General features: G+C 38.8%; 2 protein-coding genes across 4 annotated transcripts in view; one reads left to right on the plus strand and one right to left on the minus strand.

Moving 5' to 3' along the window:
* LOC115427018 (probable carboxypeptidase X1) overlaps positions 1 to 6718 on the plus strand; it is a 35011-nt gene extending 28293 nt beyond the window's left edge. For both annotated transcript variants that reach the window (XM_030145363.1, XM_030145364.1), the window contains 4 exons: positions 69 to 165; positions 2518 to 2657; positions 2763 to 2865; positions 6143 to 6718. In XM_030145363.1, the coding sequence (XP_030001223.1) occupies positions 69 to 165; positions 2518 to 2657; positions 2763 to 2865; positions 6143 to 6450 (648 nt within the window). In that variant the 3' untranslated portion in view covers positions 6451 to 6718. The remainder of the gene's footprint in view (positions 1 to 68; positions 166 to 2517; positions 2658 to 2762; positions 2866 to 6142) is intronic.
* elp1 (elongator acetyltransferase complex subunit 1) overlaps positions 6688 to 17863 on the minus strand; it is a 32536-nt gene continuing 21360 nt past the window's right edge. For both annotated transcript variants that reach the window (XM_030145362.1, XM_030145361.1), the window contains exons 24-36: positions 17687 to 17835; positions 17076 to 17199; positions 16816 to 16913; positions 15756 to 15957; positions 15597 to 15658; positions 15040 to 15102; positions 14869 to 14929; positions 12678 to 12791; positions 12459 to 12558; positions 10755 to 10882; positions 10495 to 10646; positions 7745 to 7823; positions 6688 to 6834 (exon numbers count right to left, since the gene is read on the minus strand). In XM_030145362.1, coding sequence (XP_030001222.1) covers positions 6767 to 6834; positions 7745 to 7823; positions 10495 to 10646; positions 10755 to 10882; positions 12459 to 12558; positions 12678 to 12791; positions 14869 to 14929; positions 15040 to 15102; positions 15597 to 15658; positions 15756 to 15957; positions 16816 to 16913; positions 17076 to 17199; positions 17687 to 17835 — 1400 coding nt within the window. In that variant the 3' untranslated portion in view covers positions 6688 to 6766. The remainder of the gene's footprint in view (positions 6835 to 7744; positions 7824 to 10494; positions 10647 to 10754; positions 10883 to 12458; positions 12559 to 12677; positions 12792 to 14868; positions 14930 to 15039; positions 15103 to 15596; positions 15659 to 15755; positions 15958 to 16815; positions 16914 to 17075; positions 17200 to 17686; positions 17836 to 17863) is intronic.

The following is a 17863-nucleotide window of genomic DNA, read 5'->3' on the forward strand; positions in this document are numbered from 1 at the left end:
AGGACAGTGACTGACTGAAGGTGTGTCCATGGGTACTTCACATGTTTTTATATCTCATATACCATCAGGTGATGTCCAACCCAGACCGGCGGCCCTGCCACAACAAGGACTTCCTCAGATATAACAACATAATCAATGGAGCTGATTGGCACAATGTACCAGGAAGTAAGAATGTGTATTAATGTGGTTTAAAGCTGGAATCCTAACCCCCTGTAGTGCTGCATTATGTAATAATGGTGCAATATGTAATCATGTAATAATTTTTCACCTCATTATGTAATAACGCCGCATTTTGTTATAAAATTCTTGAACCCATTTCGTAATAACTTTTACATTTTGTCTCTTCCAAATTTCAGTGAACCAGTAACTTCCTTGTCAGTAATGCTTAATTAGTGCAGCTTTTGTCTGTAACTTCTCCATTATAATGAATGCAGTTACATTTGATTTAGGTTTGACCAATGAAACATCCAACTAGTTTTTGAAAATGAATTCTAATTAAGCTGGAATGCTAATGTTCTGCTGGTATGATGGTTTTTCCAGTCAAGGTATTAATTTTGATGGTTTATTACATAATGCACCAAATTATTACATTTCCTTAAAAAAAAAAAAAAAAACAGTGCTACACCCACATTTTGTGATAACTGTTGCAGTATTACAAAATGTAGCAAAGTTTATTACAAAAAGCGTTCAAGAATTTTATTACAAAATGCGGCATATTATTATAAAATGTGGCGTTATTACATAATGAGGTGGAAAAATTATTACATTATTACTTATTGCACCATTATTACATAATGTGGCGCTATACCCCCTTAACATGAACATCTGACGTTTGGTTTGTTTAGTTTAATTGTGGTTTTCCCTCCATTTTTAAAGAGCTTAGGTTTTCCAGCATTTTCACTTAATTTGTAATGATTCAGGTGCATGGGTTGGAGTCCTTCCAGAAGAAATTTTTACATTCATGTCATTAATTTGGACTCTTATTCTTGTTACCATATCTATGTAGACACTGTTATGGCCCCTGGGGTCCTCTTGGGGGTGCTATATTATATCAACCCCTGCTCTTTCAACAGGCACCTGATGGGGGAATCAGGAACACCTGTGGTGCCTAGAAGTTCCTGTCTTTAAATAGTCTGCCTGTAGTAATGCCATGCTGCATTCGAGAGTGCTGGGAGGTAGACTATATCTGACTTGGAGTTTACTACATCCCACCTCAAAGTATTCCAGGTGATTCATATTTAACGTAAACAACAAACATGGGGACTGCAGATCTAAGCTATTTGCTTTGTTACTGAAGAGACATTTTGACTGTCGACAGCAGTGTTCTCATATACAAACAAGATGGAAGAAGCAAAATGACGGATGAGCTAATTTTTCATTGTGAAGATTTTTTTCATTGCGACCTTGCACACAGTACACTGCCATTGTTGTGTTGACGTCATGTTGTAGTTTGTGGTGAGGTCGGGGTACTTCAATCCGGCCCCACTTTGCAACAAGGACCTCCTGCTTGGACAAGTGTTCCAATGCTTTTTACAGAGTTGGACGTCGGAAACCTCCCATCTCCCAGCACACTGGAATGCAGCATCAGTCTCTCTGCTTGCTGCCCTCATACACTTGCAGAAAAAAATTATTAGACCAACTTTTGTTTTCTTCAATTTCTTATTCATTTGAATGCCTGGTACAACTAAAGGTACATTTGTTTGGACAAATATAATGACAACAACAAAAATAGCTCATAAGAGTTTAATTCCAGGGCTGATATCTAGACATTTTCCATAGTTTTCTTGATAATAACCAAAATCACTTCAGTTCTTACATCAATATCTATGGCATTGTACTGACAAAAACAGTGCTTTTACACATTCCATGTTTTCTTTTCTGTCTTTTTTAGTCACATGACACACACAGGAGTTAGTACTTGATTGCAGAACCATTGTTTTTGGTGACTTTTGATGGTCTAATAATTTTTTCCGCAACTGTAGGTCTCCCAGGTTCTTCAGCCCTTGGTTTGGTTATGTTGCTTTAACCTTTTGTTTTGTTCTGCACCTTTCAACACATGTTCACTCATGTACACCTACAATACTGATTTCACTGATGACTTATTTCGATTCTGTAAAACTGGGTCCATTTATCTTGTCTGGAAAAGCCAGAGCAGATAATAAATAAACATCCAAAAAGCTTAAAAGTCAACTGTAATCACTACATCTGACAAACGTCTTGGATTTAATGCATTTTACATTACAGTTAAAATGAGACTTAAGTCCTTCACTCCAAAATCTAATCTTCTAGCCCAGGGGTGGACACCGGTATCCTGCATGTTTTCGATATTTCCCTCTTCCATCACACCTGGAAGCCATTCTATCATTATCAGGCTTCTGCAGAGCCTGTTGATGAGCTGATCATTAATTGAACCAGGTGTGTTTGAAGAGGGAAATACCTAAAACATGCAGGATACCAGCCCTCGATGACCGGAGATTGACACCTGTGTTCTAACCTGATCACGTGTGTTTGTTGCAGGTATGAACGATTTCAGCTACCTGCACACTAACTGTTTCGAGGTGACGGTGGAGTTGTCCTGTGATAAATTCCCTCACGCCAGCGAGCTTCCCATCGAGTGGGAGAACAACAGAGAGTCTCTGCTGGTTTACATGGAGCAGGTCTCACAGCTTCAGCTCAGATCTGCTCATGTCATTTTCACCTTTTTTTTTGCCTTTTATCTTTGTCTTTAGGAGTTTTATCCTTATTTTTAATGTTTGTTGTAGGTCCATCGTGGAATCAAGGGTGTGGTTCGTGACAAAGACACAGGTGCTGGTATAGCAGACGCCATCATCAAAGTCGACGAAATTGATCATCACATCAGATCAGGTGCAACCAGTAGTTATGGAATATAACAAAGGACATTTACTGAAGTAAAGTTTACCTAGCTCAAGTATTTACGTTTTATGTGACGTTACTTGTCTACTTTGTTACATCTCAAAGGCAAATATTATTTTTACTCCATGACATCTTCCTTCATCAGATATGACATATATTGAAGATCTACCTACTTGTACAGAGCTTACAAAATTGCCTCCACATTGATCAACTACAACATTAAAAAGAACTTATCTTAAATGTTCAGGGAGGGGACGATGGCTGACACTTCTAACCTAGAATTACTTAGTACATGGGAAAATATTGGTTCAGCAGTTAAAATATCAACCCAAACCAGATTACTTTACATATACTTTAATATTTATCAAATAAACTGAACTTCAAAATGAACATGAACATCAAATAAAAGTCAAACTTTATATAATTTTAATGTTCATTGTCCAGAGAATTACTTTTAAGTATTTACTACTACTTTCTTCAGAGATACGTGTCTTTTCAGTGACAGTACTGTATGGGACTGGAGCAGCACTTGTTTCCTTTTCCCTGCTTCAAACAATCATTATCATATCAACTGTTAAAAATGCAAGATTGGTTGACTGTTACTTTTTACTAATAATATATAAATAACACTTGTACTAAGGATTTTTACTTACAATCAGTTTTTGTTTTGTTTTTTTATTTAAAAAATACTAGATGAGTCAGTTTTGAGTAAGTTATCATTGAAAAAAAGTATTATGTAGAGGGGTTTTGAATTCTTAAAAGGTCTATACGTCCCACGATAATGAAAAACAAGTTAAATTAAAACTGAAACATGCCACCTTATAGACTATCCCTGTAACAATCAGATATTAATGGTGGATATATTTTTGTCAATAGTGGTGATGAAAAGCTGATTAGCAGCAAGAAATGAGCCCTTTGGTTAATATACGTTGCTTATACTTTCACTTTAATATGATGCTGTACACATTTAAATTGATGTATGCAGTGTTTTCGGTGAAAAGGATAGACAAAAAAATAAGCTTTTGCTTCTAGCCTATTCCTTTTTTGGTTTTTATGTTTAATATGATTAATGTACTAATACAATGATTGATGTAAAATCAAAAATAAATTCATTCGTTCATAATATTGGTGACTTACCTTTACAGATATTTAAAGATGTAGGGGATCCAACAGCAGAAATGGCCTGAATCTGAGACTCCATGAGGTCAAGGTTACTTTATTTGTACCCGTTGGTAGATTTGTTTTGCAGTCTATGTGATTGCCTTGGCATTACAACAACACATACATTAAACATGCAAGACAGGCACTTGATCACACTTACAGACAGGACATAAAGACAGGACAAAAATTGCTCAGTGTTCCACCATTCATCGGTATAGCAGCATGGATAAGTAAATAAAATAGGTAAGATCAAATAAATAAAAACAGGATGCAATAAAACACAATAAAAACCAGAAAAGATAAAAAACAATCTGGGATAAAAAAAAACAGAATAAGAACATACAATTAAAAAATTAAAAAAAAAAAATTGAAGTCACAATAATAATAAATAGAGCAAAGAAATGGGATAAATAACTAAATAAGTTAGTAAAGTGCAATCTCACTATTTCTTATTGAGCTCAGTGACGGCGACAGGAACAAAGCTGTTTTTATAACGCTGTGTCCTGCACCATGAGTTCTGTTACCTGTGAATGAGTCTTTTATATCTACAGAGTAGGTCACCTCCATGGAGTCAGCAGTGTTTCTACTGTAGCCAGGGATGGACTGGGACTAAAAAAAGGACCTGGACTTCTTCCAAAATTTAGGCCAATGACCCCATACATGATTACACATTTAAATAACCACCTGCCAGCGTGTCAAGATACTCTACCACAAGCCAAGATATTCACAGAGTAACATTTCACAATCGACAATTATTTGTGTTAATGTATTTATTTCTTTACAAAGCACTAGTACAGTCTTAAAATAGGATTATGTAGAGTAGAGCATAGCCCCTCTTATCATATCAAAAGTGACACTGGAAATGAGTTAAATATTTGCAGACTACCCAGAATTGTGGTGCTTTTATTTCCATATTTGTTTGTTGTTCGTGGTATTTCACACATTCATTTTGACAGCCCCAAACATGTCAGGTTGAACTGTATTATCTTTAAACGCAGTCGTCATCATCATGAAAAATCGACGTTCTTTTCCCTGATTTCACATCAGACGGCCATCACCATCGGTGGGATGACCATTAACATCCCTGATCAGATTTTTTTTCTAATTCACCACATAAAACATGGATGACCATTAATATTGCTGATCAGATTTTGTTTCTGATTCACCACATCTTTGACTGAATGTCCTACTGGTCAGTCCTCCCCTGACAGTAGCCCAAAATAGGCAAACACAGTCGTGTCCAGTGTTCTCTTTTATGCTGTTGTCTGTTGGGGAGGCAGCATTAAAAAAAAAAAAAAAAGGGACGCTGCCCAACTGGACAGACTGGTGAAGAGAGCTGGCTCAGTGGTGGGCACAGAGCTACTCTCCCTGGTGTCAACAGCAGAGCAAAGGACCCTGGAGAAGATTCTGTCCATCCTGGACAACCCCCAGCATCCTCTGCACAGGACAGTGACCAGACAGAGGAGTGTGTTCAGCTCCAGGCTGCTGTGTCTGACCTGCTCCACTAACAGGCTCAGCAACTCTTTCATCCCCCTGGCCATCAGACTGTACAACTCATCACCGAGTGGTCATGGGGGGTCTCGGTCTCGGCCTCAGCCATGACCATACTAGGACTGACCTAGTGAGACTTTAAAACAACCAAGCACCTTATGTAGTTGGACTACACCCACTTTCCAAACCACCATAGAACACTTAAATCACTGTCACTTTATATCACTGCTACACTTTATATCACTGTTTTACTTTTTTTTTTTTATCAATGTCCTGAAATGTGAATACAATCAGAAGTCTTTATGTACAGTACTGTACAGGAAGCACTTTTAGAGTAATTTCTTTAGCAACTGTCTCTTAGAGTGTATATACTAACTTTTTTGTCAACCTGGTACTAACCCACTTTTGTGTTGTGTGTTGTATGTAAGATGCTGAATAGTTGAATTTCCCCCCGGGGATCAATTGTCTGTCTGTCTGTCTGTCTGTCCGTCCGTCCGTCCGTCCGTCTAATGAGGGATGTTTGCATTTTCAGCAGCCACCATATTATACACATCTTTACAAGTTATCTACTTGAGGTCACTGCTCACATTTGCTCTCTTTCACTGTATGTTTTCAGTGGCTGATGGAGACTACTGGCGGCTGCTGAATCCCGGTGAGTACCGTGTGATGGCCACCGCAGAGGGCTACTTCCCCTCCTCTCGCACCTGTCAGGTCATGTATGACTACTACCCCACGATCTGCGACTTCCGCCTCACTAAGGTGCCCAAAGAGAGGCTAAAGGACATTTTGGCAAAGGGAGGAAAACTGCCTAAAGATCTGCAGCTCCGACTGCGACAACTCCGCCTACGTAAACTCCGTGTCACCACCAAGGCGATCAACCAGAGACGAGCTGCTGCCACCACCAAAAGATTAAAAAAGGTGTGACCATGATGACAGAGGATTATCTACAATAAAGCAGGACTTTATGGTTAGAGTTCCTCATCTTCACTAGAATAATGGCAGTATTTCATTTTTTAAATGCTGTTTTTTTATGAAGGACAAGAAAGCCGGACACGTTTTCATGAAAATGTTCTTTAACATCAAAACAAAGATCTGCTGCTGCTGCCTGATGTATATGAACGTGACATTGTGTTTCTGAGCTCCAGAAAATAAACACATTCATCCAGGAGAGACGTTCAGTTGAGAGTTTATTAATACATAATTAACAGTATACAGAATTAAAAAAAACAACAAAACTTCTTCATGTCAGAACATTGAGCTTCCACTTCACACTGTTTCTCATCTTTGGTGGCGCTAGAACTTCGGCATCTTCAAAGACCAAAAACAGACACAAATTAAAAGTCAGAAAAGTGCAAAAACTGTCTAATCAATGGGTTGCCGATTGCCAGTAAAAAAAAAAAAAAAAAAAAGTGGCTAGGAAATTGTTGATTCAAGAAAAGTCATCCCTGTCTGCGTGGATGGACACAATATTGGACGTTACAAAATGGAGAAAATAACCCAATGGTACATTATGAACTGGAAATATTTGCTTCATGTTGAGAGAAATGGGTTCAATATATGGTAATGCAGAGGCCAGATTTTATTTTATATAAAGAATAGAATAGCATAGAATAGAATAGATCTCTATTGTCACTGTCACAGGAACAATGACAATCAGTTTAGCAGCTCACTTCAATTTAGCAGCAAAACACTTCGTGCAAAAGGGACTGTATAAGAAAAAAAACTAAAAACTACACACACACACACACACACACACACACACACACACACACACATATATATATATATATATATATATATATATATATATATATATATATACACATAAAGAAAATGAAATAAAATATAAATGAATAATTACAGCTACATGGTCCCTTAAATGTTTACTGTTCAAGATCTGTTTAATTTTTAGACTTATTTCACTACTTTATTTCAATTGTCCTTTCCACAGACTGTTTGGGAAACAGATATGTCAGATATAGACTTGAGAAAATGAACCTACAGTACAGAAGTATATATGACTGAATGTATATAATATGTTTAAATATCCGTATGAGCCTGACATCTACACATCAGTGGAAATTATTAAAAGCAATGAATAAATGATTACGAGCAAAGTCTGAATAGGAATAAATGATAATGAATTCAATCTGATCAGAACCATGAACACTGAGCACACCAGACGACACGCCTTCATTTAATTTAACGTCTTACTGACCTTGTGGGGAAGATGCAGGTCTCTGCTGTTGCTGGAAAGAAGCCATGATACTGTTTGCAGTGGAATTCGGACCAGTGAGCTGAGGAGCAGGAGTACATTTACATCGACATCATGAGTCAGTTTTTGGTTTATTTACATACAATTCAATGTTCAAAACTTTGGAAATGCTACTGGAGGACGGCTTTTTACTTCAACTTTATGTCTGACTTCTGATGCAACTCTGTCTTTATGCACAAGGTCCTAATTAGACATTTTCTTAGCTTCAGGCGCTAAATCTCAACAATTTCAAGACTTTTGAAAACTGTAAGACATTCCAAGGCTCAGATTATTGTATATTAGCATTACAGACTTTTTAAGAACCCGAAAAATCTAATAACAGTTGATTCCTGGAAGATTTTAGAGTGATACCTCTTAATCAGAATCATGTTTATTGCCATATAAGTAAACAGGGTTCACATCACTAGGAATTTGCTTCAGTGGTTTGGTGCATACATAGAACATGGAGTATGTAAGAGGTATAAAGTAAAAAATAAAATAGAACAGAATAAAACTAGAAGCACTCGGAGAGCACAGACCTCCGCCAAGGCTGATCAGTGGCCCCCCCCCCGTGGGCCCCCCCACCCCCGATCACCACCAAAATTTAATCATTTCTTCCTTATCCCATTTCCAACAAACCCTGAAAATTTCATCCAAATCTGTCCATAACTTTTTGAGTTATGTTGCACACTAACGGACAGACAAACAAACAAACAAACAAACAAACAAACAAAGACAGACAGACAAACAAACCCTGGCAAAAACATTACCTCCTTGGCAGAGGTAATAAATAATTTCAAAATATACGGACAAAACCAATGAGGTATGATGGTACCGGTCGTGGTTCTGTGCAAATAGTGCAAGGAATTATCCTATTTGATTTATAAATAAATTTTGAGTTATATTTACTTAATGTCATCTGGTCTATTTTCCTTTTATTTTTTATTTAAGTTTAGTTGCATGTATGAAACACCAATCACTGGGACTTCATCAACAGGAAGAAAAAAACTGTAAAAACATGAAATTTGCTGAACTTTTTCACAATAGCAGGTCACTTGGACCCTAAATAAGAAAGCTCAAGTCACTTCGAGGGATCAACAAGTGCTGGTTTTGAGTGGTTACTGTAAATTCTCTGATTTTTACTTCTAATTAATACTTTGTGACGACCGTTTTGTTCTGGTTTAAGAGCCAACACCAGCCACTGTCCACTGGCTCTAGGCGCTGTGGATTTTCTTGGTGTGTTCTGTGATGTTCAGGGTTTCTGCAGGTATCAGCAAATCTAATTTAATGCTTTTTTAATGCCACTTTAAACAAATGTAATGCCCACGTCTAACTGCAGATACAGTTTTACATATAGTTTTATGACTGTTTACTGTCGACAGGCTTTAACCAGGTTCTGAATAGTTCCTCCTTCAATCACTTCTGCTGAAACTTGCATTTTCCCATTTTTCCGACATTTGCTACTATTCCCTCCGCTCTGTCGCCACGACATACACACACTCAGAGCACATTGCATTCCAAGCATCCGGTGTTGTGACTTTGTGTATTGGCCATAAACAATAGCAAATTAATTAGCCCCATCAGCCCGCCCGTGGGCCGAAAAAATTATATTAATATTCATCTACTATAAAAATATAATAAATCAGGACAATGAATGTTTTTTTCAACTTTTGCTCAAAGTTTAGACCCTAATGTTAATAAAAGTACATCAAAAGTGTATTTTAGCGCAAACTTTAATGTTCAAACGTGATTTTTAATCTTTGTGGGGTGAAATATACACTATTAAAAATCTCCGACACGAACAATTAATTTATGCATATCATCGTCAATCCAGCCGAAAAAAAACAGGCGAGGATAAAAAATTCCAATTTCTCTTTTAGTTTGTTACAGTTTACTCAGGCATAGTAAAAGATACAATATTTTAGACAATGGGAATAGATTCTGTGAGGTCTCTAAATGTCCATAGACACCAAGAACATCCATATGAACCTTATTATTGTGAAGTGATTCTTCGTTTACTTTGGGTATGTCTTTTTAGGCGTTTTTCCCCAGAAAATATGGTCAGGGTTTAACAGGTTAAAGGGTTCCACCTGTCAATCATCACACCATACGTCCAATCAAAATTATTAAATGTTTATATAATCAAAATAAATCGTGAAAAACAACGCTGTTTTCCATCAAGTGTATTTTATTTTTTAATGCCTCTGGACATTAAATTGAATGCTTTTTAACGCCATTTAAGGTCTTAATTTTCACAAAATCTATTTAATGACTTTTAATGCCTTAATGTTGTGCATAATTCAATTACTGTATTATGTATTTGTTGTGGTTGAATGCTAAAATTAGGAAAAATGTATTGTTTGGTTCTTGCAATAAGTTAGTGATAAAGGTGTAAAATCACTTAAGGGGCAGGATTAAATAAGTTTATACTTCTTCCTACTCCTTTTCGACCATACACAATTCAGACTTCCATGTTCTTGAAGATAGATTCTGTTCATTTAAATGTTATTTTGTTTTTATCTTATTTTGCTTTGTTTTGTTTTATTTAATTTCTTTGTACGTTGGACAAAAAAATAAATAAATGAATAAATAAAATGCTTTTTAATGACCTGCAGGACCAACTAATATTTGACTCACTGGAGCACCACCCAGTCTGTTCATAAACCTCCTGATCTCCAAACTAAGCATGGATTAAAGTGCGAGTATTTGTTTACCGGGGCTTGGTTGTTCTGCAGCCCGTCTGGCCACACCTCAGGAATTGCCGCCTCCATCTTGTGCAGAGCCTCGTCGTAGGCCTGTTGGAGCTTCTCTGCATGTTTGTCGAATTGGAACAGCACCAGGGTCTTCAGCAGGCTGTGAACCTCCTCTGCAGAGACGACAGGAACAGGAACAAAGGATTCCAGTCACTCACTATACTGCTCATCAGCCTGCTCCTTTTAAATATGTTTGTTAATAATTGTGCATGTCCGTGTACCTCTCATCTTGTCCACAGTGGTGATGATTTCGCCCAGAGCGTACATCAGTGCTTTGTCTTCCAATGGGCTTCCCTCCTTCAGACTCAGCTTCTTCCTCTCAGCTTTCCGTCGGTTCTTAGATGATCTCCTGAACATTTCAACCAAAATCAACACATTTACCACCTGCACTATTTTTAAATCATATTGCTATTACAAAACTTAACAGACTCCCCGTTACAAAAACACCGACAGAAAACAATGGGCCACATGCAAGAAACTATATACGGAGAAATGTTGTCTTATTTTTGTTCATATCCTACATTTTCTTTTATAACCCCACCCCACAAAGGGAAGGCAAGGGGTACTGGTTTTGGTTTGGTTTGTTTTTTTGTTAACACTCTAGCAGCGAAACTATTGGTTGAATTCATACCAAATTGGGTTTATAGATCACCAGTGACCCAGAATACATGTCATTAGATTTTGGGAAAGGTAGGTCGAAGTACAAATTTTTTATGATTTTTTAAATAATTTTCCTACTTACTTAAAATGGGCAAAATACATGTAAGGGGCAGGGTTTGTTGTGCCTGGCTCCACTTGTTTCATTAGTAACCATAGATTTGTGGGATTCACCAGTTTTCTTATTTTTGCTCTTACACCAGGTAAGAGAAAATTTTACAAGTGGTCGAGGGCACTGGCATCACAGCCCAGGAAGGAACACATAATACAGTCTAATTCACATTATTTTATGTTTTAAAGGAATTTCTATATTGATTATCAAATTTGTGATTGAAAAATATCTTTCATTTAAACAGCAGCATCAAGTATCTGACTGGACACCTTTGTATCAGAAATAATAAAAACAAATTGGTAATTAAAGACGTCTTTGGGGAATATATTTCACTTTAACTTATCAATCACATCTTATCAATCTGGTTTTGTCCTGATAGCCCATAAATACATAAAAAAATAATTTTTTAGAATCTAAAACTACATTTTAATTTTTTTTTTTTTTTTTTTTTACAAATTCTGAGCACTCAAACAGTCTTCATTCAGTTCCTGAAGACCTCATCCCTATGTGTTCATCTGCTTATTTGTCTATAGTATATGCTTATAATATTTCATTTTTTTTTTCACTGCAAGATGGAACACCATAGTTTTTCCTCCAAGAGAATCTGACAGGATTTACTGGATCCCCCTTGTTTATTTTAAAGTACTTTTACCTGCAAAATTACAGGGCACATGTCCAAGATAATTTTTATATCAAACCACTTCCTGTTTATCTCTAACTGTCCATCCCTCTGCTCACATTCACATCACCACATACATGTTGCTACTGCTGTGTTTTTTGCTGTTTTGGTTAAACAGACACTGAAACTTTGAAAGATGGTATGATTCCTCTGTTTGTTTTACAAGTATTTCATTTTCACTGATGCTAAATTTCTTTTTCTCACTGCATTTTTTTGGTTTATCTCTGAAATTGCTGACCCAAAGTCAGCTGTTTACACACGGCACAACACCTGCCCTTTTATGGTGTTTAGTGGGTGTGGTCACATGCTAATTACAAACAACTGGTCACACCTGTCCCATTTACCGTCACGTGAGATTTAACATTTGTCACACCTGGATGAGAGCAGATTTGGATGGTAAGAATGTTTGGTGCCTCCAGAGTTGAAATATAAGAGAATGCTGCAGCATGAGACCCATTAAAAAAAAGTTCATCTTACGAGGAGATGCGAGAGTTGCTGTGGGAATATTTGGAGCCCGTCATCACGCTGCTGGCTTCAGAGTAAAGCTCAGCATCAGCACAGTCTGGACCGTCCTCATCTGATGAAGAATCAATACATTTCATAGTCCTGAGAGATTGACATTTTTTCTCCTTGACCGAACATTTGTGATACATTTACTGTTATATTCTACGTCCTGCCTGTCCCGTCGGTACTTACCGAGCATGTCCAGTCTGGCCTTCTCTTTCTGCTCTCGAACTACAGCCAGTCGGGTTTTGTGTCGTGTAAATGTCGTCATCTGAGCCTCCAGAAAGACGGTCTGAGTGTTGACGGCTGAAAGAATTCAACATGATGTGAGTAAAAGGTATGTGTGTCCTTTCCATTTGTCACCTGAACAAAAAAATATTCTGACTAACATGCACTTATCGAATGAACTGGGAACACACTTTTCAGAAGTCACTCAGCTCTGAGCTTTCAATTAGCATCCCCTGCTCCTAGAGTAAACCATGCACTTACACTCACTAATATCTTTATGCCCATACTTTGAAAACTCTAAACCTAATTAGAATAACATGGTCAGCTATGGTCCATTAACATAATTCATCTGCATGTAGGCTTTCTTTAAAAAAGTGCTAAAATATTCTTTAAATACAATGTTAAATATTACCAAACTTGGGGATCCTTCTTGTCTTATTTATAAGTGGATGGACACAGTATGCCAGAAACACAAATCTAATGTTTCAAAATAAAAACAGACAAACACTATAGTTGATAAATTTAGAAGGAATATCAGAGAAACACTTTTTGATCTGATTTTATTCCAAGTTGCTATTTAACAACGTGGAAAAAAGGAGGATAAAAATGTGTCTAATGTTGGTGTGCTTCTGTTTTTTTGCAGAATTTATAAGAATATAAATAAAATAAAAGCTCAATACTTGTTGCCAATTACAAAAGCTGTTGAACTGTAACTCTTCTCTCTCCTCTCCTCAGTGGGCCTTTACATTCGGTCTGGGCAGCTGCAACTCCCTTTGTCATCAGCTGTGGAGGAGTACAAGGTGGCAAAGTGCAGAGTTGTGCTGAGCCTGAGGAACTCCAACGATGAGCTGGTTAAACAAGCAGGTGTCACAACCAGGTCCAGGAGCAAGTGGGCCGCCAACACAGCTGTGGAGCAGGCAGTGAGCGCTCTGAAGCTCCATGACATTATTGGCAACCAGTGCGTCCATCGGCAAGGCCTTGGCACTGCTCATTTCCAGACCTGGAGAGACGCAAATGTAAGATCGAGAAGAGATATGGTGCAGGTGGAGGTCCGGAGCAGGGAGGAAGAGAGGCGGATAGCCAGGGCAGTGGAACAAAGCTCCCAGGGGGCGTGGACAAAATGGGACCTGCCCAGCCGTAAGGTCACGTGGGCAGAGCTTTGGCGACTGGAGCCTTACCGCATCTCCTTCCTCTTGAGGTCTGTGTATGATACCCTTCCTTCACCATCGCATCTGCATACATGGGGGCTGAGAGAGGATCCACTCTGCAAGCTCTGCAGTCAGAGGGGAACTTTGGCACACATACTGTCTGGGTGTAAAACAGCTTTAACCCAAGGACGGTATAGATGGCGCCACGATAAAGTTCTCCTCTCTCTTGCTGATACCATAGAGCGGGAGAGGGGCAAAAAGAGACCAGCCGGGGTTGCCACAAGGAGTGCGATCACCTTCATTAAGGAAGGAGCTAGGCCCATCCACACCATAAAAACAAAGCCCAACATTCTCCAAACTGCAAGCTCCTGGGAGATGAGGGTCGATGTAGGAAGGCGGCTGCAATTCCCGGAGGTGGTCCAAACAACCCTCCGGCCAGACATTGTGCTGTGGTCCCCGAAAGACCAGAAGATAATTCTGGTTGAACTAACAGTGCCATGGGAGGAAGGTTGTGAGGAGGCCCACGAAAGGAAGGCCTCAAAGTACCAGTCTCTTATCCAGGACTGCAGAGACAAGGGCTGGCAGGCATGGTTGTTCCCGGTGGAGATTGGGTGTCGGGGCTTCCCAGCCCAGTCGGCATGGCGGTTGCTGTCAGCTCTGGGGTTGGACGAGTGGAACAAGAAGCAAGCGGTCCGCAGGATGGGGGAGGAGGCAGAACGCGCCTCATGTTGGATTTGGAGTAAGTGGGAGGAGGAAAGCTGGAGGCCAGGAGCAGGTGGGCAGTGAGCTGGCCACTCACTGCCGGCCCACCAACTGGAGAGTGTTGTGGTTGAGGGCCGAAACACTCTAAGAAGGTTGTGTACCACCTGACGACACCTGCTCCTGGTCAAAGGCTACAGCTACCTGCTAAGGTAGCTGAGAAAAGCACCCAAAGTGTATGTAATAAGTAAGTTCAGAAAAAAACGCAGTTACAAGAAGCTGCACATACAAGGCTGAACAGTTGTTACCTTCAAGCAGAGCAGGTTTCAGGTTGGTCTCAGTGATGTCCTGTCTGTTGTGCATGTAAATCTGTGGAACACAAACAAATATCTGTAAGACTCTACATTCATATAGATGAATGTGAAGATCAATTCAATGGGATGAATTAACATAAGTAGAAAGTAACTTTATCCACTGACCAATCTGAGAGCCTCCTCCCAAACTGCACCTGTGATCAAAGCCAGGATGGCTTCCTCACAGTCCTATTGGGAACAAAAAGGTCAGCAAACACAGCATGGACTAGTAATGGGAGAGGGAAAGCGTCTGATATATGCATTTTAACTATTTCAAGGCACCTCTCCAAAGTTTTTATAGTCAAAATAAATGCATAATTTTTTTTTTTTTTTTTTTTTAATTTTCCGTTTTGTTAGGAAAGTGTAGGTGTGGCAGATATCAATATCACAACAACAATCAGTGTCATCCACTTCTTTATGTTTAAGGTTAAGGCTATGAATGCAATTTTAATCATGCTCTGTAGTATTACCTTGTGTAATATGATATGGGCTTTTTTGTGATTGATTCGTGGAACTCATTGCATAATTTTCATGATAATATCTGACCATAAATGTTCCATTCAAACCCTACATCAGGAAGTACTTTTTGTCTGACTTTTATGTCCACAAAACCTAAATAACATGTTAGAATGCTTGTTTTTCAGATGCTTTTATTTCAATGCATTCAGATAACAAATCCTTACTTTGGCGTACTGGTCCAACAGTAGAGCGGCCTCTGAGTACCGCCGCTGTTCTGTTAATTTCTCTGAAAGAAAAGGAAAAACCAGCACTGCCCTGTTAAAATCATACTGAATCTCAGCTGCTAACAGCCTGTCTGTGTTGATACCTGTTGTCACGGTTACCTGCCAAGTCTCTTGCGAGTAGCGCCAACTGGTCGGGTGGCAGTGGGATTTGTTGTGCCACACAGATCGCATTTCTCCAACTGTTGCTGGTAGCGAAGGCCTGCAGGGCGCTAGTTATCTCACCACATCGCCATAGCAACAGGCCAGCCTGCTCCGCCTGCTGCTGCTCCACCAGGTGCTCGGCATACGCGCAGCTCAGAGCCTAGAGGTCAAAAGGTTAAGTTTAGGCAGGTTTTACAACTCAAAGTGCAAATGTAAGTACATGACCTCTGAGGGTTTAAGGGCTGCTGTGTAAATAATGACCTCACAGACACCATGTGGTTGGTCTGCACGTTGTCAATTTTATTTTAATAGTGCTCTAATTAATCAAACTAAGGAAAATAACAGGATATGCAATGTCACTGGCAAAATTTATCGAGTTCCTCATTCTGCAGAAGCCAAGAACATCCATGTTAGCAAGGATTTTTTTTTTTTTTTTTATGAAGTAAAGATGACAACTTGCGTACTTTATCTTGAAATCATTTGCGATAAATTTATGATTTAGGAAAACCTTTTTTAATCAGTCGATGGACATCCTAGGCTACGTTCACACTACATGTCTTTATGCTCAATTCAGACTTTTTTTGCTTTTGCGTTTTTGTTCATACCATTTAAACGTGACGGCCATCAGACTCATGTGAACAGTGTACAGTTCTGAAGTGGAAGACATGACATCACATGTAGCACATTGTGTTTACAGAAGCAGATGTGGATCTTGTTGGGTCCTGCCTCCTCCAGCGCAGAATTGTTCAGTCATGTCGCATTTCAGTGTCATTAAATTCATACGAAATGCGACATGACTGAAGTCACATTACAAAACATAAGATATGTATCTAATTTATGACCATGTATGAAAGTGGCCTGGGTGTAATTTGTGCTCTTTAGATTGTAATAAAATAAATAAATAAAAATACATCAGATATGGGTCACATATGGGCAAAAAAATTCAGATTAGGTCACTTTTACCTGCAGTGTGAACGTAGTGTTAGTGTTTCTTAAGTATCTCTGGGGTGTTTTGTACCTTGTACTGAGCACTGTCAGCCGTAAACAGTCGAAGAGCTTCATTGTAGAGTTTCTGCTGTTTCACCAGTTGCAGGGCTTCTGGGAAATGTTCCCTTCCTGAACACGCATTACAGCAGATCAGAGATCAGAGGTCAGATCACTTCTAAATTCACTTTATCCAGAATCTACAAAACACTTGCATGTCATTAATCAGCTACTGAATTATTTACTGCTGTATAACAGATGAGTAAATGTTTGGACGGAAACATTTAGACTGACCACATTTGCTGAGATGAAACAGGGCCTTTCTGTAGCGTTTCAGGTGTTTGTCGATGGTGAAGCGCTGGTAATTCGGCTCCAGGCTCTTCAGCATATTTAAGAATGGTAGATACTCTTTTGGATCCTATAGGGAATACATAACACTCATTTTAACAATGGGACTACATTAATGATTTGTTTGTGTTTTCCAAATATGCAACAAAACAACAGTTTCCAATTACTTCCAAGAACACAGGAATAAAACCATAAAAACATCACTTTCTTCTTATTTTCCGGTCAGAGGTGATCGACTAATTAGATTTCAGGGAAACTTGCTGTGTGAGTTGACATATTAATGAGGGCCTTATTTCACCTCTAGAGATTTGGTGCATAAATCTGCATAATATGGGCAAAATCATCTCCTTGAAACTTGTTAATATGGCACTGAGGTCACAAATATCAGGTGGATGTGAAGACAAACATGGATGTGAAATTCAATCATTTCATAAAAACAGCTCAAGTATTTCATTTGCATAATAATAAGAATAATAATATCTGATAGTATAATGATCAGTGTACTTAATTCCCTTAACATCTGTTCTCTCTGTCGTAATCCTCCTAATATTTTGTACCTTTTGGGATTTCTCTGCCACCATGAGCACGAGGTCGAAGTCGTAGGTTCCTAAAGAGTGTTCGTACAGGTCGTTGACGTTTACGAGGAAGAGGAGGTACTTCAAGGCCTCTTCAGCGCTCACAGCACCAGGGGATTTGGGAGGGTTTGCTGGACACAAACATATGATGTGATGGGT

This window comes from Sphaeramia orbicularis, chromosome 10 (genome assembly GCF_902148855.1).
Source record: "Sphaeramia orbicularis chromosome 10, fSphaOr1.1, whole genome shotgun sequence".
Classification (NCBI taxonomy): domain Eukaryota; kingdom Metazoa; phylum Chordata; class Actinopteri; order Kurtiformes; family Apogonidae; genus Sphaeramia; species Sphaeramia orbicularis.